The sequence below is a fragment of the Salmo trutta genome, chromosome 14, assembly GCF_901001165.1.
Source record: "Salmo trutta chromosome 14, fSalTru1.1, whole genome shotgun sequence".
NCBI lineage: Eukaryota > Metazoa > Chordata > Actinopteri > Salmoniformes > Salmonidae > Salmo > Salmo trutta.
In genome coordinates, this window is record NC_042970.1 from 51,344,505 (window position 1) to 51,371,118 (window position 26,614).

Genomic DNA, 26,614 nt, shown 5'->3' on the forward strand with positions numbered 1-26,614 from the left:
ATTGGTCAAGAAAGAAAAAGAAAAAGGGAATTATCCATAAATACTGGCAGGTAAAATGGTTGAAATGAATTTAAAGCTACAGTCCGCATTTGGTACATACATTTTTGTTTTACTTTTAAATTAATAATATATAGCCATAGATTCCTGAAAAAATATAAGTTATAAATGAGCTTAGTTCAACTGTCTTACCCAAACAGAACCTGAAATATATGCTTGTTTTAATTCATTGTTTGCAAAGAGTGTAATTGTAAACAAAGACTTGATAGCTTTAAAACATGGTCTTTGCATCCATAGCTCAGTCTATTAATTTGATAGTGGTTACATTACTCCAGCCCCATCCCTTAGCGGTTTCCCAAAACAAGTGACCGAATACCAAATTGCTGGCCCTTTAAGGAGAAAAATAGAGACTTTAAACTGAGTTACAGGTTTGATTTTCTCATGTCCTTTAAACACCTCATATGTTTCATCTGTGTTGTGTTACATCACACATCGTTCTTGGTAATGTTCTCAAAATGCTCCACTGATATCACCTGTTAAAGTTCCCATGTATTGGTTCACCAAGACCAGTTTGTATATAAAGACAGGGCCTGAGCCCAGTAGACTACATCAGTTCATTGTTTCAGAATGAGGGGTGCTGTAGCTTTGCTGGTGATGCTGTTCCGTCTGTCTGGGTCATGGGCTCAGGGAGAGAATGACATCCCTCAACAGGGTAACAGTGACAGGGGAGAGAGCAGGGAGAATGATGTTCAACAGTTGACCACCCAGCCTGACATCTGGACTGAGCTGAAGTAGCTCAGATACATGGTGGTGGAACAGAGAGTGGAGCTGAGGTACATGGGGAACAGACTGACAGCCAGTAAGAGCCAGGTGGAGACGCTGAAGAGACAGAACGCAGGTAAATGTCGGGATATGATAGTATAAAAAGAGGATTTTGTTGATCATTTGGTTAGTATCAGAACAATGCTCAAGACATGTTTCCTATATTTGTATTTCCAGCCCAAGCCACAGAACTTTCAGCCATGGGGGCCAGACTGACAGCTAGTGAGAGCCAGGTGGAGGATCAGAGAGTGGAGCTGAGCGTTAATAAGAATGAAATACAGGTCCACAAGAACAAGTTGGAGGAGTTGGAGAGAAGGAACGCAGGTAAAGTGAGGCAGCTTTGTTTAACGACTTCTGTATTATGATTAGGAAAACAGCGGTGTGTTGAATTCATTAACATTTCATTTGTATTTTTTGACATATTCTAGCTCTGGAGGCCAGACTGACAGCCAGTGAGAGGGAGGTGGAGGAGCTGAAGAGAGAGAATGCAGGTATGAAAAACAATCTTTTAACGTCATACATGGTCATTCTAGTAGTGACACTAGTTATGTAATGTGTTGTCTCTATTTCTACTTAGATAAATAGGATCGTATGATTTTAATTTCCCCAATGTATCATATTTAAACAATGCTTAATGTGGTTCTGAATCTTTTAGCCCTAGGAGTAAGGTGTAGTCAGTCAGTCAGTCAGTCAGTCAAGTGTATATTGTGCTCTATATAAAGAAATCTTCATCCCTTCCCTGTGTTCACAGAGTGGCCAAAGGTGGCATTCTCCGCTGCTTTAGATAGAACAATGGGACCCTATTGTAAACCATTTTGGTCTACTCCAATGTCATTACAAACATCGGCCAAGCCTACAGCCCAATTACAGGTACTGCTTCTCACACACCAATCAACATAATACAACACACCTGACATGTCCACAAGGGTCCACATCAGTAACACTTCAGCTCCACTATAAGCATTGCATTGCATTTCCATCAGCGTTGTCAATGTGACCTTCTACCTGCTGCACAGAGCGCGTTGTTTTGAAAGTGGAGAGGAGCGGAGGGGAAGACAGTCTTTCTTCTATTTTCCCCTACTGTACAATATTAATTGATTATGTGTAAGTACAATAGCTTTGGTCCAGTTTTTCGCAAGTACTCATTGAATTGTTGCTAGAGGTTGTACTAAATGATCCTCTAATTGCACAAGTTGCGTTTGCTTACATTGTGAACCTAGCTACGCAATGTAGCTAGCTAGTAGTAGTAGCTTCTTGACTTTATAAATCTTAGTAAAATAACCAGTGGTGTATAGTCGAGGCCATATGCAACCAAAATTATTTGTCATTATTTAAATTCACAAGATAGAATTAACGCGCATGTCAGCCATCAAGAATTGAACCTCGACGACTCGGCCAAGTCCAACCTCTGTCTGGACTTGGACGCTGCCATTGGACGACGCAACGCGAGCACAACACGGGCAGTGAAGCAGCTTTCATTGACTTCAAAGCATTGCCGTCAACCTTAATGGTTGACGGCAATGCCAGACGCACAATGGCTATAGTGTATCAGGGCCATCAGGCCTATTCAGATCTTTTGCCAATTATTTCCATATTTTATACCCATATGACCTTCCCCTAATGTGTAAACAGTAAAGAAAACATGGAATCTGATATTTTGACTTCCAATTTATACCACCTCCATATGTGGATCTGAATCCGGATACAAACCCGATCCTCCATATTCAACCGCTGTCTGGACTCGGGTTGCAAAGATACTTCTTATAAATAAATATTTTATATCTGTCCATATTGTCCATGAGTTTCTAGTGGATAGACCATATGGTTGTAGCTAAAAATAGCCAAATTAATGAAGAAAAAAAAGCATCTAATTCACATTGACAATACAACTATTTACGTTTTTCACAGCTGCCACCAGTTTAATGCAAAAACATAGACAACAAATACATAAATGGCATAATAAAATAAGCCCCCTCGCACCTCTGGATATTTCAGGCTAAAACACCAAATGCTATTCACTAAGTTGGCTTATATTTAGGATAATGTTTTACAGCTTCGTCATTCTATTTAAAAAAAAAACTTTACTTCATTTATTTTACATGTGATAAGGCCACACAGAGGCCGAGAGGCAATTACAAATACCTGTGATAATCTGAAGTACCTAAAAAGAGCCACTAGATGTCTTTTAACTTTCAAGAATCGTATGTAATTTAACAAAATTCTGGCAGATTACTGGTAAACTTAAAGTTAACAGTAATATACCCTCCCATTGCACACCTTGTCTGAACGCTCGGATCCGCTTTTATTTTGCACTGGAGTGAGTTTTTTTGCACGACCTGACATTACCATGACAACCACCAAACAATGTAAAGGAACAGTAACCACGTTTTCATGTGAGTAAAGTAATACCGTGTAATTACACCCTGTCACTACAAAGATACAGGTGTCCTTCTTAACTCTGTTGCTGGAGAGGAAGGAAACCACTCAGGGATTTCGCCATGAGGCCAATGGTGACGTTAAAACAGTTAGTTTAATGGCTGAGATAGCACAAAACTGAGAATGTAGTTACTCCACAATACTAACCTAATTGAGAGTGAAAAGAAGGAGCCTGTACAGAATACAAATATTCTAAAACATGCATCCTGTTTGCAACAAGGCACTAAAGTAATACTAAGAAGAGAAAAAAAAAGGCAAATTCTTTACTTATTAACTTGAATACAAAGTCTTATGTTTGGGGCAAATGCAATACATTATGGAACTACTCTCCATATTTTCAAGCATAGTGGTGGCTGCATCATGTTATCGGTATGCTTGTAATCGTTAAAAGGACTGGTGACGTTTTGGATAAAAAAAGAAACGGAATTGAGCTAAGCACAGGCAAAATCCAAGACGAAAACCTGGTTCAGTCTGCTTTCTACCAGACAATGGGAGATTAATTCACCTTTAAGCAGGACGATAACATAAAACACAAGGCCAAATCTAGAGACTTACCCAGCAAGACTCACAGTGGTAATCGCTACCAAAGGTGCTTCTACAAAATAGACTCAGGGATGTGAATACTTATGTAAATTACATATTTCTGTATTTGAAAAGACTCGGCATGGGCCCTCAGATCCTAAAAAAGTTCTACAGCTGTACCATTGAGAGCATCTTGACTGGCTGCATCACCGCTTGGTATTGCAACTGCTTGGTGCTACAGAGGGTAGTACGTACAGCCCAGTACATCACTGGGGTCAAACTCCCTAACATCCAGGACCTCTATCAGGCGGTGTCAGAGGGAGGCCCTAAAAATTGTCAAAGACTCCAGTCACCCAAGTCATAGACCTTTTTCTCTGCTACCGCACAGCAAGCGTTATCGAAAGCTTTTACCCCCAAGCCATAAGACTGCTAAATAGTTAACGAAATAGCTACACGGAATATCTGCATTGACTCTTTTGACTCATCGCTACTGTTACATTTGATTTGCTCCAGTGTCTATGAGAGACAAGGTGTTGATCTCTCTCTGCTTTTCCTCTGATGCAGGTGTCTTCACAGCACCAGTGAGAGGGGTCTACTACTTGAGATTCACTGCACAGGATGTCCCTAATCCAGTTAACCTGGGTGTACACTTCTTCAAGAATGACCAGAGTATTATGAGGACATATCAGTGGAATGGTCACGGAGGCCATGAGAATGTAACCAATGGACTGACTCTAGAGCTGGACAAGGGAGACTTTGTTTACTTGCGCCTACCCTATAGGCTCTATGAGGAAGATGGTAATAATTACAACATATTCAGTGGTTTCCTGCTCTTCCCTATGTGAGGGGAAACACCACAAACACTGTATTAAGCCAAAGTTATATTTAGACATGGGTACTCTGAGATCCAATTGTTCCTGAATTAAATATACATGATCATTTGTATTATTTAGTATCACTGTTTAATCTTATTGATGAACATACCCTTGGTGTGAATTGTATGTCTAATGTAATGGTACTGATTAATAAGGAGCCGCCCCTTTTTTCAATTTCCACCTACAATGACATACCCAAATCTAAAGGATGGAAGGTGGGGTTGGGAGGGGTTTTATGGTTGTACTATATATATATATATATATCACATCACATCACACACAATGTTCCTTAGATCCCAACAGGAAAGTGTAGTTGCCATAGAAGGAGAACAGCCAGAGTTGGGCTTGAAACAGTCAACTTGGTTTCAGCGGAGTGAACTTCCACCTGTGCTATTAAACCTCTAGACAGTGGAGATGCTTTCTCCGGTGAGATACACTATAGTATATAGTGTTTTGAGACCCCTTGACTTTTTCTTTTAAACAATCCCCCTCAATCTACACACAATACCCCACAATGACAAAGCAAAAACAGGTTTTTAGAAATCTATATCTATATAAAAACAGATTTGACATAAGTTTTCAGACCCTTTACTCAGTACTTTGTTGAAGCACCTTTGACAGCGATTACAGCCTTGAGTCTTCTTGGGTATAACCCTACAAGCTTGGCACACCTGTATATGGGGAGTTTCTCTCATTCTTCATCTGCAGATCCTCTCAAGCTCTGTGACTCACTGTCTGTAGCAGCAAACCATTTTCATTAACTGAGAGGTGTACCTAATAAACTGAACACTGTATATATTACATGCGTTTTATGATAAGGAAATGTGAAGTGCACATCAGTGGTATTTATTATAATCCATTAACGTCTCATCTTTCAAAATACATAGTCCTCTTAATTTACAGCATTTCCCTGAAAAACAATTTCAAAAGTTGGCCAATTAGCAGGAGGGATTGGGAAAACTTCTTGTCGCGCGCAGTGCTCAAGTTCCGAACGACAGCGAGCTCTGACGTCATAGCATGTTACTGTACAGCCACTGCGTTGCAATTTAGGCGCTTATCAGTGTCCAAATCTGCTATTTTCAACCCAAATATGGTTGCAAGTGTAAAGGGATAAGGGGCAATCAGCAACAAAGCGGTTTTGCTAAACAGCTGATGGATGGGGCTGGAGAAATGTAACCTCAAATTCATAGACAGAGCTATAGATGCAAGGAGTGGTGAAAAATGACATCAAAAGTATAGTTTAAAAAAAAATTGGGCTATACATGCTGTAAAGATGTAGTGTCCCCAAGACACATCTTCGTACTATGGGGGACCGAGCCTTCTGCTCCCTTGCCTATGGAATGCTCTAGCTGACCACCAATCTGAACTTTAAAACACATTTCTATACACGCTCTTTCTTATAGCCCTAATATGGACAGTCCTTTTAGCACATAGCCTACAAATGTTTTAAATACAAGCGCATCGGTCCGCAGATCCTGAACCAATCGGCCCGAAAATCGATTCAAACATTATGAATCACCGGCTCACTAAAAGGTTTTGTTCATATTACATTCTACCTTCTGAAAGTACCTTATTTTGTGACAACTGATCCGTCCTGTCGAACTGCATGCAACTGTGTTGACAGTCATTGATCTACAAGTCATTTTGCATGCCGAACGACCCCAGGCAATATCAGTAGCTTCGTCAAGCTATGCACTGTGCCCAGTCTTACGCGCTGACCAACCAGAGATAGGCGGCTTGCTTCTATTCTTGCACATCGGCGCGGCACCTTCAGCATTCAAATGCTAAAATGGCTTGCATCATATTAGGCTTTATTGGTGTAGTGACAACCTATGTCATTTGCTAGGTTATTATCTATGCGCTGTTGAAAACATTTTTTTTTATTGGAATAAAGGTAAGCTACCGGGGACAACTCTCACCTGGCTATACCTGCTGAACAAGGCTTACAATACATTTCATTTTGATCAGGTTCACCATCAGCAATAGTTTTAGTAGTTTTTCTTTAAACAATCAGTGTACACTGAGTATACAAAACATGAATAACACCCGCTCTTTCCATGACATACTGATCAGGTGAATCCAGGTAAAAACTATGATCCCTTACTGATGTCACTTGTTAAATCCATTTCAAATCAGTGTAGATGAAGGGGAGGAGACAGGTTAAAGAGGGATTTTTAAGCCTTGAGACAAGGATTGTGTATGTGTACCATTTAGAGGGTGAATGGGTAAGACAAAATATTTAAGTGCCCTTAAAAATGGGGTATGGTAGTAGGTGCCAGGCTCATTGGTTTGTATCAAGAACTGCAATGCTGCTGGGTAAAACTTATCGTTCCTGTATCGGAGCCCATGTATCTAGATGCGTATCAAATCGTCTTGAAAGGAAAAAGATGCACATCACTACTAGTAGGGCCCTATAAAATCCATCACATTTTCCCCAATTGCCGTTTTCCGCTCTCTCTCTCAAAAAAAGTGTTTTATAGAGAATTCTAACTAGTTGTTTTTCTAAGTTCAAAACAATGCTTGAGCCCACTTTTGATGTCTGGGAGAAATAAAATAAAAATACTATCATTCTTGGGTGTAGTAACCTTTTAATTCCAGTGTGCACCAACAAGAGTGTTTATTAGCAGTGTTTTAGCATACATGTGAGGGTAGAGTTTGCAAAACAAATACCCACTGGGTTGATATGCAACTTTCAAAATACATAATACGGGGTTGATTTCTGTATTTTGAAAGTTACACATCTTAAACTTGATTGCTGACAAACAACATTTTGGGAATATTTTAACAATGGACTAATGAAACATCTACCAAAAGATAGTTTTGGGGTGATACATTTCCTTTAACTACAAAGTAGTCTATGCTTACCTGGCAGAATGATATCATGGGTATTTGTTTTGCAAACTCTACCATCACATGTATGCAAAAAAACAGCCACAAAAACAGCCTCCTGCTGGTGCACACTGGAATTAAAGGTTTACACAACCCACACATTTTAATCTAAATTGAGTTTTCCTTTATTTAATTGAGGTTTTTGAGAAAACCTTTCCATCTACCAGAAGACTTTTCCTTAGCATCATCGCTAACGACTACACAGTGGTAGATCCGCACATACACAGACAAGGAATTCTCCTTGTCTCTTCAGAAAGTTGCAGGAAATACGAATCACTGACGCATTCTGTTCATGTCTCATGATAAACTGTGTTACTAAGTTCAATCCCCTGCTAAGTTCAATGAGTAAAAATAAAAATGTGAATTCCGTTTTAATATCTGGGTTCAGTGATTCCACCCGCGTTCTCCATATTGCAGAATTTATAGGGCCATATACTAGCTTCACTTCTTCTCAGCTTAAAGGACAACTTCTAAATGTTATGCAGTCAAATCAGCTAAATATATCCACATTTGCACTTTAGTAACCACATTGTGGGCCTGTTATTACAATACATAAACCATGATGAATTATTACGAATATCAAATTTGTTGAATGTGTGCCAATGAAAGCGTCCTGCGTTCCATGGATAAGTTATATTCTTCAAGAATCAATGGCTTTAAATCATTAAAAGTAAAAAAAAAAAAAAATGGATATACCAACCACAGATTGCCCCTTTAAGAGAGAGCAAAAGGCAATGCATCTTTCCCTAAGAAACGTAACTGTATATTCCCATTACTCCTGTCAGGTGGCACTCACCATGACAGGGTGGCCTCGGCAGCATCCTTCACCCTCATGGAGGCCGGATTGTGCTCCTTGTCCCCTTTGTACCGCACTTCCTGGTCACTGGTCTTAGACTTGCTGCCCGATATTCCCAGCTCCACGATCTCCAGCACCTCTATCAAACAGTCCTGCAACAAAACACTATGTAATTGCATGGCACAAAAGTCGGAAGGTGAGTTTAGTCTTTAGATAGCTAAGCTCATAAGGCAGAGAATAATGACGATAAAATAGTAAATCATGACATTGTCAATGGAGGATTTGTGACCATTTGAATGATGAATGATTCAAAAAGGGAAGATTTGACCCACACCTCAAAGGTCGATATTTGCATCCATAGCATTAGTAGCAGCAGCGTAGTCCAAGGGGTGAATCCTAACTTCCCTTTAAGTCTAATTTCCACCGTCATACATTGAAATCAATGTGAGACTAAGTGAAAAATCGACTTAAACGGAAGTTACGATTCACCACCACATGCTTAGATGGACAGAACAGTAAGACTAGCAGGCAGTACTATAGGTAGAAAGCAGGTGGTGTTGTTGTTCCCCTACCTTTTCGTTGAGCATGTCGGGGTGCTCTGTCAGCCACACACACAGGCACTGGAAGGCCGCCACGATCATAGAGTGCAGGTCTCGGGAGTGGAGGGGGGCCGGCCGACTGCACTGATACACGATATAACTGCACACCGAGCTGACTGCACGTTTACGGTCCGCAGACTCCACACTCGCCCTCACCTGAGGAAGAGGGAGATACAGCAGGGATCAGTGAATTACGACTGGTTCTTATTCACTTTTTTGCCTACTCCTTCATTTTCATTGCAGCACTTGTGTTCATTTTCGTAGCCTTTCCATATGTCCCACCACCCTATAGGAAATGGAAATTCCTTTGGTCTCTACTGAGTTAAATAAATCAGCTTTTAGTTTTTTTGCATCTTATTTGTGGAACAATCTTCAAAATGTTCTTAAATTTGACGTTTTGGTGCCTCGAGGGCAATTCAGAAAGCGGATTGAGGACCTTACTAATGAATGTCTTCATTTTTTTGACTGTTTTTCTTTCTGCTTGCAATTATATTGATGTGTGCATTTCCTGTAATTTATGTCATTCTGTAAAAGAGACCTCGGTTCAAATGTTGCAAACCCTAAGGAAATACACATGTCCACCTATCTGAAACACTCATTCTTGATCCCGTTGCAAGACGTTTTAAAATGTTGCGTGCCTTAATGAACAAGACCCCCGGGGGCTCTTACCTTGGCTAGGCCGGCCAGCAGCTCCAGGGCGGCCAGGGAGATGCTCATGTCGGGCCTCCACTGGGAGTTGAGCCTCTGGGTGACCAGGTGGATGCTGCGGATCAGTAGGCCGGCGGCTGTATCTGTGTGGAGAGCTAGGGATATGACACCCCCAGATGACGACACCATACCACGTCACGCCACAAGCAGAGAAGGAGAGCTGGGGTTAGTAACTACCGGACCAGGCAGAACATGTCTAATAAGCATCAGATACACAGCAATCGGCATATCGACAGTACCGTATGAGGACAAACGGGCATACTCAAACCATTGGTAATTGAAGTAATGGCTTTTTTTTGTTAGGTATGAGGTTAGATATTGTGGTTGTATAAACCAGGGTTGGGGGTCAAATTCAGTTTTCAACTCATTGAAATCTAAAAATCCCCATTAGAAATGTTAAATTCGTGAATTCACACCAACACTGGTATAAACCATGTCCAACCGTGCACGTTGCCAATAAAGTGGTAGCCAAAATTTGGACAATTTTATCGACCAAGAACATGCATCTTTACAAAAAATTAATAATAATAATAATCAAAGAATCAACAAATAGTGTTGCATATAAGTGTTTCAATTGTCTTTCAGACGCGTCGGTGTTAAAATGAAGATGGACAAACACTTAACATTTCAACAAAGTTTTTAGAAGATTCTGTTTGAAATGAACTTGTCAGAGAACACAAGAAATTGCAGTACAACTGCTGCACACAAGAGGGAGCCTGCATTTAGTGGATTTTTTGTGGATTTTCAGCATTTTTGCCCATGATCTACTTATTTTATAATATATTTGCAGCCAGTCAGTGGGAATAACATGGGATGAATCTCAATTGTATATGTGCTTGATTCCTCGTGTTCTCACCACCTACTCAAAATGCATTGGAGGAGAAGATCCTAGGGACGGAACCTTAGATCTTCTGCTCCAATGTGCTTTGAGAAGGAGACAAGCAAGGATTATGTGAGGAATCAAAGAAATACTTAAACATTCAACTCCAGGTCTTGGTTCATAGTCCAGCTCCCATAAAACGACATGCATATGCTGAATACCATAACGCATGCAGTTAAAGAAGACGTTAATGAACAAGTTGCACACTGTATAGGGAGAAAATCTAGCAAGTGACAATACACACAACTTTCTCCATTCTGATAACAGTAGTATAGTATCATTCAAATGACACGGCATCACTGCAAATATGAGAATAATAATGCATTTTTGGTTCATCATGGAATCACCTTTAGTCAACGTCATATATGTCCACTATACAATTAAAGCATGGCTGACCGGAATGAAAAAGGTGAAAACACAGTGTCAACATTGAAAACTACAAAAACTACTTTGATTTTACATTGCGCACGTCTAGCTTGTTACACTAGTCAAGAAACTTTGCTAAGGCCTCATCTTCAGAGCTACTAACAAGGAAGGGCTGACGGTTGGTTGATTTTTGGCACACCTAGGTCCAAATATAAATTTGTTTCCTTTTAAGATTCTTCAGGTGCGCATGATTGAATTTACCTGGCACAATTTTGCCAATTAAACATATTAACCCAGGTCAGGATTTTGGAAAAATGGCTCATGAGTGCGTTCTCGAAGGGGCTCACCATAGTCTCTGAGGAGGGCCTGGGCGGGCCTCTCGCTGTCGGGGGTGGTGGCCTCAGAGCTGCCCCCGCTGGCGTTGCTGATGCCACTGTTGTTCCTGCTGTGGCTTTTAGCCAGCGCATGGCTGCCATCCACACTGCCCTATTGGGGTGGCATTAGAATGTTCAGCGGTCATAGTCTGCTCAGATGATTAAAAGGGATATTTTACTCAAAAAGCATTTTGGATAAACAGTGGACTAATGAACAAAATAAAAAATATATATATGTTTGAGTAAAATATCCTTTAAATACTGATTTATTGATGACCTCTTGCCAGGTCGCCCCCATAAAAGAGGTTTCTAACCTCAAGGGTCTTTCATTGTTCAATAAAGGTTACATCTTTTTTTTGAACGATCTCTCTTAGCTACTTACACATTTCTTTCTAGTTGAGTGAGCACTTCTACAGCGTGGAGTACAAAAGTATTAGGTCTTACCACCTCCGCTTGGGCACCGATGGACTCCAGGAGAGCAGAGTCTTGGACAATGTTGAGCATGGCACCTGTACAGAAAAAAGGCCTTTAGTCATTCCATTCTAGTTATGGAATAGTTATTACAATTCATTGATTCTGTATTACTTAAAAGAGAAAGATGTCAAATTACAAAAAACATTTCATTTATAACAGATTATTCAGTGTAAACAATCAAAGTAAAAAAAATTGCTGCAGATAAAATTGAGATCAACTTAACCCAGAATCATCTGCGTATTGGTGGGGTCCGTCTCCGTCTGTAACGCTCCTATTAGGATGTTGACCAATCGCAGCTTGAAGGAGAGGAAGGTGACGGCCTTGTCGTGCAGCGAGTTGTCATCATTGCTAAACTTGCCCTCCAAGAGCACCTGGACAATACAAATAATACACAAGGGTTACTTTGCACTTAGGCAACCTCAGAACTGCAGGGCATTGCAAATGATTAACTAAAACAGAATCAGAACAAAACACTAATGTTGCGATAAGTCCAAGTCCATCTATCGTATCTTTACGCCTCAATCGAAATGGAATGTTAACTATAAAATCTATATCGTTTCCTCATTTTATGCTAATATTTTCCATGTATTTAGGGTTGATATGAAGCATATTAGCGGTCTCTACACAACTGATAGTGTGATTCAAATTTCAATTTTGAACTGTGATGTCCCTTTAAACTCTCTTATAATTAACAGGTTTACCTCTGACTTGACCTTGCCAAAGTGGTGTGGCAGAGGCAGCATGGACAACAGGATGTTAATAGAGGCTCTCCTCAGGTCAGTGGGGTTCACGTATGTCTTAAACTTTGACAGCTCTCTGGGGGGAGGAAAGAACAAGTTAAGTTAACTCAAATGTCAAACATTCAAAAGATACAGCAGTCAGATACCATGTTTAACCAACAATCAATTGTCCACTGATAAGACTCCTCAAACAACTGCTTACATTTACATTTGAGCTCGTTTTAAGCATATACTGTTTAATGTTCATTTCTGGGTATTTCCCTTGCGTGACACTAAGAGACAAACATACAAAAGCTGGCATACTTCACCCTAAGGGCTAAACAAGTCTATTCTGGTCAAAACCGCATTCCTTATGCATGCAGATGTCCTTAACACAGAAAGTTCAAGTCAAATGGTCTTTCTACATCTTTCAAACATAAGACTAATTAGACAAGGTACATTTCTGTGTGCTTGCTTCAGCTGTACAAACAGTAGCAATGTCACGATACCAGAATTTTGCTTCAATACTGGATACCAGGTTAAGTATCATAATACTCGATACCAAAAATAATGCTTATTAGCCAAAGGTTGGCATGCTGTCTCTCTATATTTAGCTATTAATAGGCTACATTTGGTCATTATGGTGTGTATTAAACATCTGTGTAATATTCAGCATTACTATATTCTTTAGAATTGTATTAATTCCATTCATTTTTGTGTCAAATTACAAAGAATATCGTTGCCCTTTAACCTGTTGGGGCCAGGGGGCAGTATTTTCACGGCCGGATAAAAAAAACGTACCCGATTTAAACTGGTTACTACTCTTGCCCAGAAATGAGAATATGCATATAATTAGTAGATTTGGATAGAAAACACTCTAAAGTTTCTAAAACTGTTTGAATGGTATCTGTGAGTATAACAGAACTCATATGGCAGGCCAAAACCTGAGAAGATTCCATACAGGAAAGTGCCCTGTCTGACAATTCTGTTGCATCTCTATCGAAAATACAGCATCTGTGCTGTAACGTGACACTTTCTAAGGCTTCCATCGGCTCTCTAAAGCCAGCAGAAAGTGGAATGGGGTGTCTGCTGTCTCTGGGCAAAGAACAGCAGCAGAGTTTGTAAGTGATCAGTCTGGGGACAGTGAGAGTGAGATGTGCGTTCACGAGACTTCTCCATTTTTTTTCTTTCAGCCTTTGAATGAATACAACGTTGCCCGGTTGGGATATTATCGCTATTTTACGAGAAAAATAGCATAAAAATTGATTTTAAACAGCGTTTGACATGCTTCTAAGTACGGTAATGGAATATTTTGAATTTTTTTGTCACGAAATGCGCTCGCGCGTTACCCTTCGGATAGTGACCTGAACGCACGAACAAAACGGAGGTATTTGGATATAACTATGGATTATTTGGAACCAAAACAACATTTGTTGTTGAAGTAGAAGTCCTGGGAGTGCATTCTGACAAAGAACAGCAAAGGTAATCCAATTTTTCTAATAGTAATTCTGAGTTTAGTGAGCCCCAAACTTGGTGGGTGTCAAATTAGCTAGCCTGTGATGGCCGAGCTATGTACTCAGAATATTGCAAAATGTGCTTTCGCCGAAAAGCTATTTCAAAATCTGACATAGCGTTTGCATAAAGGAGTTCTGTATCTATAATTCTTAAAATAATTGTTATGTATTTTGTCAACGTTTATCATGAGTAATTTAGTAAATTCACCAGAAGTTTTTGCTGGGTATGCTAGTTCTGAACATCACATGCTAATGTAAAAAGATGTTTTTTGATATAAATATGAACTTGATTGAACAAAACATGCATGTATTGTATAACATAATGTCCTAGGAGTGTCATCTGATGAAGATCATCAAAGGTTAGTGCTGCATTTAGCTGTGGTTTTGGTTTTTGTGACATATATGCTTGCTTTGAAAATGGCTGTGTGATTATTTTTGTCAGGGTACTCTCCTGACATAATCTAATGTTTTGCTTTCGCTGTAAAGCCTTTTTGAAATCGGACAATGTGGTTAGATTAACGAGAGTCTTGTCTTTAAAATGGTGTAAATAGTCATATGTTTGAGAAATTGAAATTATAGCATTTTTGAGGTATTTGTATTTCGCGCCCCGCGATTCCACTGGCTGTTGACTAGGGTGGGACGTTTAGCCCATAGAAGTTAATAAGATATTTAAAAAAAATAAAAAATGTAAACTTTATATTCATCATCTCCAGCACCACCCTAACATCAACATATGAAAATATAACATTTATGTTTTGTTGTAAAGATTGTGGATAAGTGTTTCCAATGACATCACCCAATTAGTAGGCAATGCCTACTCAAAATTGGTTAAAATCACACGATGCACACCAATGATGTCAACGGAAACATTTTGCTCTGTCAAAATACGGCTCCAGAATTATCTGAATATTTCATTCAATAGAGATGAATTTGCTTATATCTTTGTGGGCACCAATATCATAGGCCAATTTATTTGGGGCCAATTCACTGCATGAGTAAGTGGAAACTCAAAACACACTAGCTGGATCGCTAACGCTAAACATAATACCCACTGCTGGTAGTCATGTATTAATCTAACAGAAAATTAAAGGTCTTAAAACTTTTCAGCAGTACCCAATGAGTCAGTCCTACGCACTCGCAAAGGCTGTTGCGAATTTCGCTCACTGCGTATTTCGAAGCCATATCAAATATCTTGGTTGTAAAATAGTTGCTATAGATCTAAATAAAGTGACAATAGTAGTTGCTTCCAAAGCTGTATTTTCTTTCCCCCAAATGGATTTTGAACTGTTAAAGCCTACAAATGCATTTTCTCTCAGAGTGCGGGGGAGAGGAAGAGAGTGGCACTCTCATCAGAGCAGCAGGCCTGAGTGAAACAGCCGCAGGGCAGAGACTTTCATTACAGGAATCATAAGGATAATACACATTACTGTTTGACCAAATCATGGTTTTAGCCTCCTAAAATAATAGGACGTTTGAAGTGAGGTGAACGTGCAGCTCGTGCCGATGCGACCAATAATAAAACATTTAACTCGCACAGCCAATTTAAAAGGTTGCAAATTACGACTTAATGGTCACTGTCGGGAGTCCAGCCTCCTGATGACCCGGATGGAATCATGTGATCCTTCCTTAACCCATATGGGTTTCAGCCCATTCTAAAAATGGCTTTTGGGAACTAGAGTCCTCTATTCATCTCTATGATCTGGCTACAGTAGCCAAGACGAATGCTAGGCGTCTTTCTGGAGCCTATTCCTAAGTTGCTAATATATTAATAATTGAAATTTTTGCTAGTCTGGACAGTTCCTGTGTGCCATGTTGAATGCATCAATCATGTACTGCTTATTAAATTGTGACTCGCGTGGTGGTGTTTGAATGAATGGCCAATCATATTGCTCAATTATAGCTTTTTCCATGTGTAATCTAAACAATGCAGCACTGACTAGGAAGCGACACTAGCAGTTTTCTATGGCAGACTGACGGAGCACATAAATGTCTAACTAGAACACCAAATGTGCTGAAACATTACTGGCCTGGTCGACAAAATACTAGACAGACTTGATCCTGTCATTCAGTGTATGGCGTGAGACATTTAATAGAAGAACCGAAAGTAACAAATCTTGTACCGAACCGTTTGTTGTAATATCGTTTCTTATAAGCAGTATAAGTGGTGTCAGCGCAGGAGAGTGCAGAATAATGAGAAGTATGGGGAATAAGTGTTCTTTCAACAAGCACACCAAATATAGACGGTGCATTCCTCACCGGTCAGGGAGGACGTTCTCCAGGGCTGAGATGAAGTAGGGGACCACCACATTGATGCCCTTAATATCGGAGCAGAAGAGTGCTGAGGAGTTGAGGATGATGCTGGCCAGCACCGGTCGGCAGATGTAGTCGGAGATCTGGAGGCCCTGGATCAGAACCATGTAGAACCTGGGGGAGGAAAGAGACTGGAGGAGTCAGTCTGAAGCTAGAACACGTGCATGGAAAAGCTGTGGAAAAGGGGAACACAGCCATGTGGAACAGATTTAGAAATTTCATAGTAGTCTGGGTAGCCATTTGCAAGTAGTCTGGGTAGCCATTTCATTAGATGTTCAGTAGTCTTATGGCTTGGGGGTAGAAGCTGTTTAGAAGCCTCTTGGACCTAGACTTGGCTCGCCGGTACCGCTTCCCGCGCAGGAGCAGAGAAGACGGTTTATGACTAAGGTGGCTGGAGTCTGACATTTTTAGGGCCTTCCTCTAACACCGCCTGATATAGAGGTCCTGGAAAGCAGGAAGCTTGGCCCCAGTGATGTACTGGGCTGTACGCACAACCCTTTGTAGTGCCTTGCAGTCGGAGGCCGAGCAGTTGCCATACCAGGCAGTGATGCAACCAGTCAAGATGCTCTCGATGGTGCAGCTGTAGAACCTTTTGAGGATCTGAGGACCCATGACAAATCTTTTCAGTCTCCTGAGGGGGAATAGGTTTTGTTGTGCCCTCTTCACGACTGTCTTGGGGTGCTTGGACCATGTTAGTTTGTTGGTGATGTGGACACCAAGGAATTTGAAGCTCTCAACCTGCTCCACTACAGCCCCGTCGATGAGAATGGGTCATGCTCGGTCCTCATTTTCCTGTAGTCCACAATCCTCCTTAGTCTTGATTAAGTTGAGGGAGAGGTTGTTGTCCTGGCACCACATGGCCAGGTCTCTGACCTCCTCCCTATATGCTGTCTCGTCGTTGGTGATCAGGCCTACCACTGTTGGGTCATCGGCAAACTTAATGGTGGAGTTGGAGTCATGCCTGGCCTTGCAGTCATGAGTGAACAGGGAGTACCAGGAGGGGACTGAGCACGCACCCCTTAGGGAACCTCATGCTAAGGATCAGCTTGGCGGATGTGTTGTTACCTACCCTTACCACCTGGGGGCAGCCCGTCAGAAAGTCCAGGATGCAGTTGCAGAGGGAGGTGTTTAGTCCCAGGGTCCTTAGCTTAGTGATGAGCTTTGAGGGCACTATGGTGTTGAATGCTGAGCTGTAGTCAATGAATAGCATTCTCACATAGGTGTTCCTTTTGTCCAGGTGTGAAAGGGCTGTGTGGAGTGCAATAGAGATTTCATAATCTGTGGATCTGTTGGGGCGGAATGCAAATTGGAGTGGGTCTAGGGTTTCTGGGATAATGATAATGGCTAGAGACGCGAGTGCCACGAGTCGGTAGTCATTTAGGGTCGGTTACCTTAGTTTTCTTGGGCACATGGAATATGGTGGTCTGCTTGAAACATGTTGGTATTACAGACTCAGACAGGGAGAGTCTGTACTGTCTTCACTGAAAATGTCAGTGAAGACACTTGCCAGTTGGTCAGTGCATGCTCGGAGTACACGTCCTGGTAATCTGTTTGGCCCTGCGGCCTTGTGAATGTTGACCTGTTTAAAGGTCTTACTCACATCGGCTGCGGAGAGCGTGATCACACTGTCATCCAGAACAGCTGATGCTCTCATGCATGTTCCAGTGTTACTTGCCTCGAAGCGAGCATAGAAGTAATTTAGCTCGTCTGGTAGGCTTGTGTCAATGGGAAGCTCTCGGCTGTGCTTCCCTTTGTGGTCTAATAGTTTGCTGCCACATCCGACGAGCGTCGGAGCCGTTGTAGTATGATTCGATCTTAGTCCTGTATTGAAGCTTTGCCTGTTTGATGGTTCGTCAGAGGGCATTGCGGGATTTCTTAAAGCTACTTGAAAGTGGCAGCTGTACCCTTTAGCTCAGTGCGGATTTTGCGTATAATCCATGGCTTCTGGTTGGGGTATGTACGTAGTCACTGTGGGGACGACGTCATCGATGCACTTATTGATGAAGCCAGTGACTGATGTGGTGTACTCCTCAATGCCATCGGAAGAATCCCAGAACATATTCCAGTCTGTGCTAGCAAAACAGTCCTGTAGCTTAGCATCTACTTCTTCTGACCACTTTTTTATTGACCGAGTCATTAGTGCTTCCTGCTTTAATTTTTACTTGTAAGCAGGAATCAGGAGGATATAATTATGGTCAGATTTGCCAAATGAAGGGCGAGGGAGAGCTTTGTACGTGTCTCTGTGTGTGGAGTAAAGGTGGTCTAGAGTTTTTTTCCCCCCTCTGGTTGCACATTTAACCTGCTGATAGAAATTAGGTAAAACAGATTTAAGTGTCCCTGCATTAAAATCCCCGGCCACTAGGAGCACCGCCTTTGGATGAGCGTTTTCCTGTTTGCTTATGGCGGTTTACAGATCATTGAGTGCGGTCTTCGTGCCAGCATCGGTCTGTGGTGGTATGTTGACAGCTACGAAAAATACAGATAAACTCTGTAGATAGAGTATCTCATGATAAGCTGTAGACCACACTACCTCAGGCAAGCAAAATCTTGAGACTTCCTTAGATATTGTGCACCAGCTGATGTTTACAAATATACATAGACCGCCACCCCTTGTCTTACCAGAGGCTGCTGTTCTATCCTGCCGATGCAGTGGGTAACCCCACCTGCTTCATGCTAATAATGTCGTCGTTCAGCCACGACTCAGTGAAACATAAGATATTACCATTTTTGATGTCCCGTTGGTAGGATAAACGTGATTTTAACATTTTACCATGTTAACTATGTTATTACACTGAACTAAAATATAAAATGCAACATGCAACAATTTCAAAAATTTTACTGAGTTACAGTTCATTGTAAGGAAATCAGTCAATTGAAATAAATAAATAAATAAATAAATAATGGATTTCACATGACTGGGAATACAGATATGCATATGTTGGATGAATGGCACGACAATGGGCCTCAGGGTCTCGTCACGGTATCTCCGTGCATTCAAGTGGAGGTCCCGAGTGGCGCAGCGGTCTAAGATAAGACACTGCATCTCAGCGCTAGAGGCGTCACTACAGACACCCTGGTTCGAATCCAGGCTCTATCACAACCGGCCATGATTGGGAGTCCCATAGGGCAGCACACAATTGGCCCAGTATTGTCCGGGTTTGGTCGGTGTAGGCCTTCATTGTAACTAAGAAATTGTTCTTAACTGACTTACCTAGTTAAATAAATGGTTAAACCATATAAAAATTGCCTTCGATAAAATGCAATTGTGTTAGTTGTCACTAGCTTATGCCTGCCCATACCATAAACCCACCATAGGACACACTGTTCACAACGTTGATGTCAGCAAACCGCTTGCCCACATGACACCATACACAGTCTGCCATCTGCCCGGTACAGTTGAAACTGGGATTCATCCGTGAAGAGTACACTTCTACAGTGTGCCAGTGGCCATCGAAGGTGAGCATTTGCCCACTGAAGTCGGTTACAACGCCAACTGCAGTCAGGTCAAGACACTGGTGAGGACGATAAGCACACAGATGAGCTTCCCTGAGACGGTTTCTGAGAGTTTGTGCAGAAATTCTTCAGTTATGCAAACCCAGTTTCATCAGCTGTCCGGGTGGCTGGTCTCAGACCAGGTGAAGAAGCCGGATGTGGAGATCCTGGGCTGGCGTGGTTACAGTTGTGAGGCCAGTTGGACGTACTGCCAAATTCTTTAAAACGACATTGGCTTATGGTAGAGATATTAACATAAAATGATCTGGCAACAGCTCTGGTGGATATTCCTGCAGTCAGCATGCCAATTGCACGCTCCCTCAACTTGAGACATCTGTGGCATTGTGTTGTGTAACAAATCTGCACATTTTAGAGTGGCCTTTTGTCCCCAGCACAAGGTGCACCTGAGTAATGATCATGCTATTTAATCAGTTTCTTAATATGCCACACCTGTCAGGTGGATGGATTATCTTGGCAAAGGAGAAATACTAACAGGGAAGTAAACAAATCTGTTCACAAAATTTGAAAGAAATAGGCTTTTTGTGAGTATGGAACATTTCTGGGATCTTTTATTTCAGCTCATGAAACATAGTACCAACACGTTCCATGTTGCTTTTATATTTTTGTTCAGTATACTTACAAAAATAAAATACAATCTGTGGAGATTTGGGTACTCATTTAAAAAGAATACTTATATAATACTACTATATTGCCTTTCTGTTTTGACTGTATCACGGTAAAACATGTGGGTACCTGGACAGATAAACGGGCAGTATCTCCTCGCCAGTCTTCTTGCTGCAGAAGATCCTACAGAGGGTTCCACAGGCCTCGGCCCGGCCCGACTCGTAGTTGTCGGGGAACTCGTTGGCGTCGAACATGGGATTGGACACCATGGTATCTGTGGACATCTGGGAGCCCTTCCTCCTCAGCTCCACACCTGTCTGAGTGGCCAGGGCTGGCAAGAGAGAGAGAGAGAAGGGGGAGGTTCATAGGAAGAAGGGGAGTAGAAATAAGGGAGAGAGAGAAGGACACGAATGGAGGGGGTGAAGGAGAGAGGGTGGGGGTAGAAAAGAGGACGGATAGAGAAAGGAGGAAAAGGAAAGTGGTGAGAGCGGACAGAAGACAGGAAGAATGAGAGAAAATTTGTGTTAGGTCATAGGTCAAAGGCAGAAACCACTGACACAAAGTGGATATGTGAAGAACCTGTTTTTCAATTGAAAAGAAACTTCAAATGTTGGGTAATTTTCCATAATTTCCAATAAGGCCTCTGAGGTCGGTGGTTGCTCAGTGGTAAAATGAATAATTATTTCCAAAATATGATGTGCTAATGGATTCATCCAATGGAGGATATTTACTTTCAAGTCCATTGTTACTTACTTTGGCCTGACTGCTCTACTGCTGCAACCTTGAGGAAATGTCCTGCCAGGATGGTGCGCCCCCGCTACGGTGCTTTCATGTGAAGCTGCACTCTAGGTCTCCATCCCAAATGGCACCCTATTCCATACAGCAGTGCTATGGGCCCCGGTCAAATATAGTGCCCTTAATAAGAAACAGGGTGCCATTTGGAATGCAGCCCATACGGTTTGAAAGGGAGCATTTACAATACTTCTGCCTGGGCATTTTGTTCTGCCGACAACAACCGATTTGGATTACGTAAAGTTTCATTATGTTTTCTGAGCCAAAAAGAGATATGTAAAACACACAGCAGCCTCTTTGTGAGCTCTGTGTAGCAGCCCACAAAGAGCTGATACAGGTGAATATATTTTCTCATCAATGGCAAAATTCAGTTTGCCATGTCTACTTATTAGCTCCTTGGAAGTGCACACGAGGCACGATATATAGCACAAATATATGGAACAGACATCCACCACATACATGTGTAACATACAGTACATACAAATTCAAGGTCATCAACTGAGGAGCAAAGAAAGCTACGGCAGAAAAACGGAACGTTTGTTGGTTTCTTTGGAAAACAAGTATTAGTGTGTGAGATCCTCTGGGGGGGAGATTACATGGGTATGATCCAGGTGTAGCAGGTCAGTTTGATTCCAGGCAGAATGGGGGGTGATTTGGGACTGGGAAGTTCAGGGTCGTATTCATTAGAGCATACCATAGCAAAATGGTTTGTGACGGAAAACGAAAACAAGTGTTTCTTATCAGACAGGTTCAGGTAGTCCCTCTCCTTGTTTCCATCTGTTTTCTTCCATTTGGTGCCTAATGAATACACCCCTGGCAACCTAATAACGACTCAGTGGCGATGACAATGGGCACAAAGAAAATTCTAAACAATAAATGCCAATCAAATACAGGAAAACTGCAAGTTAAAAAAGGTACGGGAAGCTTGTATTCCTACTTACAAGACTTATAAGAAAGAAGAATTTGGACAAACGTAGCTGCAAAATAGAAATAAAAAAAATGGGAAACAAATCATAGAACAGCAGTGATATGATGAAGTCTTATTCGTGGTTCAATTTCTCAAATGGTTCTTTGTTTTGTTTTCAGGACTTTCATAGTGATATTTCTAAGTGCTCTTAACATCATTGTCAACAAAGATAGATAGTCGAAACAACCATCATGACAAATAAACAACATGCAAAAACTGAAATTTAAAACTAAACCAGAAGATAATGAAATATAACGAAAAATGCAACAGCCTAGATTAGGGGTCGGCAACTTTTATGACTGGAAAAGCCAAGTGTTCAGGGAGCCGCACAATATATTTCAAGCCCTTTTCATGTGCAAAGGGGGCAATAGTGCCACAGATACCAGTCAGATCAAATTACCACTAAATCTGACATTCAGGGTCACAGAGCAGAGCACAGCGGCTGTCTGGTGAAGTTGGAGAGAATCGAATCTTGTGAACATACAATAACATAGTGACATGACTTTTTTATTTAAAAACCTACCAACAAACGGAATTAATTTAAATACCAACATCAAGCCCAGCAAGAAATGTAATAATCAAACACAGATACACAAGTATTATAATGAAAAAATAATGTTTGATGGTAATCAATATACAGTACCAGTCAAGTTTGGACACAAATCAAAATCGAATTTTAATTTGTCACATCACATGTGTTTAACAGATGTTATTGCAGGTGTAGCGAAATTCAAGGCTTTTTATTTATTTTTTACTATTTTCTACATCGTTGAATAATAGTGAAGACATTAAAACTATGAAATAACACATACAGTGCCTTGCGAAAGTATTCACCCCCCTTGGCATTTTTCCTATTTTGTTGCCTCACAACCTGGAATTAAAATGTATTTTTATTTGGATTTCATGTAATGGACATACACAAAATAGTCCAAATTGGTGAAGTGAAATGAAAAAAATGACTTGTTTCAAAGAGCAGCAGACCATTTTCAACACCTCTGGCCTCGACAGCGACCTTATTGTTTTGGAGAAAGTGATCTCTCGTGGAGCTGCCTATTTTGATTACAATGGCTGATTTGTTAATCACATTTTTTCTTTACATTTTTAAATATATGTTGTTCTTTTTACCCCTTTTTCATGATATCCAATTGGTAGTTACAGTCTTGTCCCATCGCTGCAACTCCCGTTCGGACTTGGGAGAGGCGAAGGACGAGAGCCATGCATTCTCCGAAACACGACCCCGCCAAGCCGCACTGCTTCTTGACACACTGCTCGCTTAACCCGGAAGCCAGCCGCATCAAAGTGTCAGAGGAAACACCGTACAGCTGGCGACCGAAGTCAGCGTGCATGCACCCGGCCACCACAAGGAGTCGCTAGAGCGCGATGAGACAAGGACATCCCAGCCGACCAAACCCTCCCTTAACCCGGACGACGCTGGGCTGACTGTGTGCCGTCTCATGGGTCTCCCGGTTTCTGTCGGCTGCGACACAGCCCGGGATCGAACCCGGATCTGTGGTAACGCCTCAAGCAATGTGATGCAGTGCCTCAGACCGCTGCGCCACTCGGGAGGCCCTATAATAACAAATAAATATGGTTTTCTAAGATGGGTCCACCTTTTTCCTTTGCTCCCCTCTAAGTGCCAGCTGTGAGCCTATAAAACAAATTATTGTGTCGGCTAGATTACAAATATTCTATTAATTCACATCTAAACAACTGGTATTTCTAACAGTATTATGAAAAAAATTCTTACAAATTAAATTAATACATAAATAGCAGAATTTACTGGTTCAGTGCGATTTCTGGCACAAGATTGTTCTCAGGCCTTTGAATTTCGACACCCATATGTCCTTGTCCTTCCTGTATGTTGGCGAGACTGGACACTGTGTATTGCTGCCTTTTGCAGCTTGGCGTGAGAATATATCTAATAGCCTCACACCAGTAGGTGCAGGTGCCTGGCTGCATTCCTAACGAAATGAAGTAATTTTTTTATTAACCTTATTTTTTTGGGGGGGGTTACTAACTTTTCCGATTTGAAAAATGTCATAAAAATAATAATCTACACAATACCTGATAATGACAAAGGGAAAATGTTTTTCAGAAATGTTTACAAATTTATAAAAATTAAAACAGAAATACCTTATCTACATAAATATTCAGACTCTTTCCTATGAGACTCGAAATTGAGCTCAGATACAACATGTTTCCATTGATCATCCTTGAGCTGTTTCTACAACTTGATTGGAGTCCACCTGTGATCAATTCAATTGATTGGACATGATTTGGAAAGGCACATCTGTCTATATAAGGTCCCACAGATGACAGTGCATGTCAGAGCAAAAACCAAGCCATGAGGTCAAAGGAATTGTCCAAAGAGCTCCGAGACAGGATTGTGTCAAGGCACAGGTCTGGGGAAGGGTACCAAAACATTTCTGCAGCATTGAAGGTCCCCAACAACACAGTGGCCTCCATCGTTCTTAAATGGAAGAAGTTTGGAACCACCAAGACTCTTTCTAGAGCTGACCACCCTGCCAAACTGAGCAATCGGGGGAGAAGGGCCCTGGTCAGGGAGGTGACCAAGAACCCAACGGTCACTCTGACAGAGCTCCAGAGTTCCTCTGTGGAGATGGGAGAACCTTCTAGAACAGGGGTGGGCAACTCCAGTCCTCGAGGGCCTGATTGGTGTCACACTTTCTCCATCCCTAGCAAAGACAGCTGATTAATCAAATGCATTCTAAACTGAAGATCATGATTAGGTGATTATTGGAGACAGGTGTATTAGCTGGGGCTGGGGAAAAACTGCGACACCAAATCAGGCCCCTCTGTTCTAGAAGGACAACCATCTCTGCATCACTCCACCAATCAGCCCTTTATGGGGGCCTGACGGAAGCCACTATGGTAGAGTGGCCAGACGGAAGACTGACCATGAAACAAGATTTTCTGGTCTGATGAAACCAATATTGAACTCTCTGGCCTGAATGCCAAGCGTCACGTCTGGAGGAAACCAGGCACCGCTCATCACTTGGCCAATACCATCCCTGCGGTGAAGCATGGTGGTGGCAGCATCATGCTCTGGGGATGATTTTCAGCGGCAGGCACTGGGAAATCAAGGGAAAGATGATCGGAGCAAAGTACAGAGAGATCCTTGATGAAAACCGTCTCCAGAGTGCTCAGGACCTTGGAAGGTGAGCCTTTGCCCCAGTCTAACAGGACAACGACCCTAAGCACACAGCCAAGACAACGCAGGAGTGGCTTCAGGACAAGTCTCTGAATGTCCTTGAGTGCCACAGCCCGGACTTGAACATCTCTAGAGAGACCTGAAAATAGCTGTGCAGCGACACTCCCCATCCAACCTGACAGAGCTTGAGAGGATGGCATAGAAGAATAGGAGAAACTCCCCAAATACAGGTGTGTCAAGCTTATAGCATCATACCCAAGAAGACTTGAGGTTGTAATCACTGCCAAAGGTGCTTCAACAAAGTACTGACTTAAGGGTCTGAATAGTTATGTAAATGTAATTTAAATCAGTTCATTTTTTTATAAATTTGCAACAAAAAAACAACCTGTCTTTTCTTCTTATTATGGGGTATGGTGTATAGATTGATGAGGGGAAAAAACTATTTAATCAATTTTAGAATAAGGCTGTAACGTAACAAAATGTGCAAAAAGTGAAGGGGTCTGAATACTTTCTAAATGCACTGTAATCTATAAATAACCAGGGAGCCGCAAGAGAAGGGTTGAAGAGCTGCATGTGGCTTAAGAGCCGCGGGTTGCCGACCCCTGGCCTAGATCAACTGAAAAACCACAGTCCATCAAAATGGAGGATAGAACTTAAAACAATGATACTGGCAGCCATCCTACCCATTTCTCACAATTGAAGATGAATACTAATATTAGCATAATCTGCTATAGGTGGTGGAAAACACATTAAGATTGACTGAATTCCCTTTGGTAACTTAAAACTATGAACTGTCCATTAATAAAAGTAAGACCAGCTCAGGGTTTTGTTTGTGGAGAGGCGAGTGGAAGCCTGAGCTCGGCCTACAATCCAGGATAAATCAACACCATTACCTTCACACACACCTCTGCCTGCTACTTTATCCAACTTAAGACCGCCACTTGCTCATTTCCCATGATAAAAAAAACTGGCTCAATAGTGTGGCTTGTGTGGTCCAGCAGTTAGTGCCGCAGACCCAGCAAACACATGTATATAGGATGTAGGATCTTAATTTGATCACTCTTGTTGCTGAGAATTTTCCTGTACCGCAGGAAATGCAGATGAGCTTCATGATTTACATACATTTACTGAAAACACAGAACATGGTTAAATTATTCCTTATTCTAAAAATGATTAGATTGAGGGGGGGAACAAACTACACACAATACACCATAATGACAAAGCAAAAACAGGTTAAGAATTTGTAAAAAATGTATTCAAAATAAAAAACTGAAATATTTTATTTA

At 41.5% G+C, this 26,614-nt stretch overlaps 1 protein-coding gene across 5 annotated transcripts in view; it reads right to left on the minus strand.

Moving 5' to 3' along the window:
• The window catches only part of LOC115208353 (ral GTPase-activating protein subunit beta), an 89,708-nt gene that overhangs the window by 26,540 nt on the left and 36,554 nt on the right, over positions 1 to 26,614 (minus strand). For 3 of the 5 annotated variants that reach the window (XR_003881150.1, XM_029776330.1, XM_029776329.1), the window contains exons 10-18: positions 20,527 to 20,728; positions 16,228 to 16,395; positions 12,440 to 12,554; positions 11,962 to 12,109; positions 11,709 to 11,773; positions 11,238 to 11,376; positions 9,606 to 9,739; positions 8,910 to 9,092; positions 8,338 to 8,489 (exon numbers count right to left, since the gene is read on the minus strand). Coding sequence is in view for 4 of the 5 variants with exons in the window: in XM_029776330.1 (XP_029632190.1) it covers positions 8,338 to 8,489; positions 8,910 to 9,092; positions 9,606 to 9,739; positions 11,238 to 11,376; positions 11,709 to 11,773; positions 11,962 to 12,109; positions 12,440 to 12,554; positions 16,228 to 16,395; positions 20,527 to 20,728 (1,306 nt within the window). In the remaining variant the exon portion in view is untranslated. The remainder of the gene's footprint in view (positions 1 to 8,337; positions 8,490 to 8,909; positions 9,093 to 9,605; positions 9,740 to 11,237; positions 11,377 to 11,708; positions 11,774 to 11,961; positions 12,110 to 12,439; positions 12,555 to 16,227; positions 16,396 to 20,526; positions 20,729 to 26,614) is intronic. The other 2 variants (XM_029776332.1, XM_029776331.1) reach the window with 1 other exon arrangement.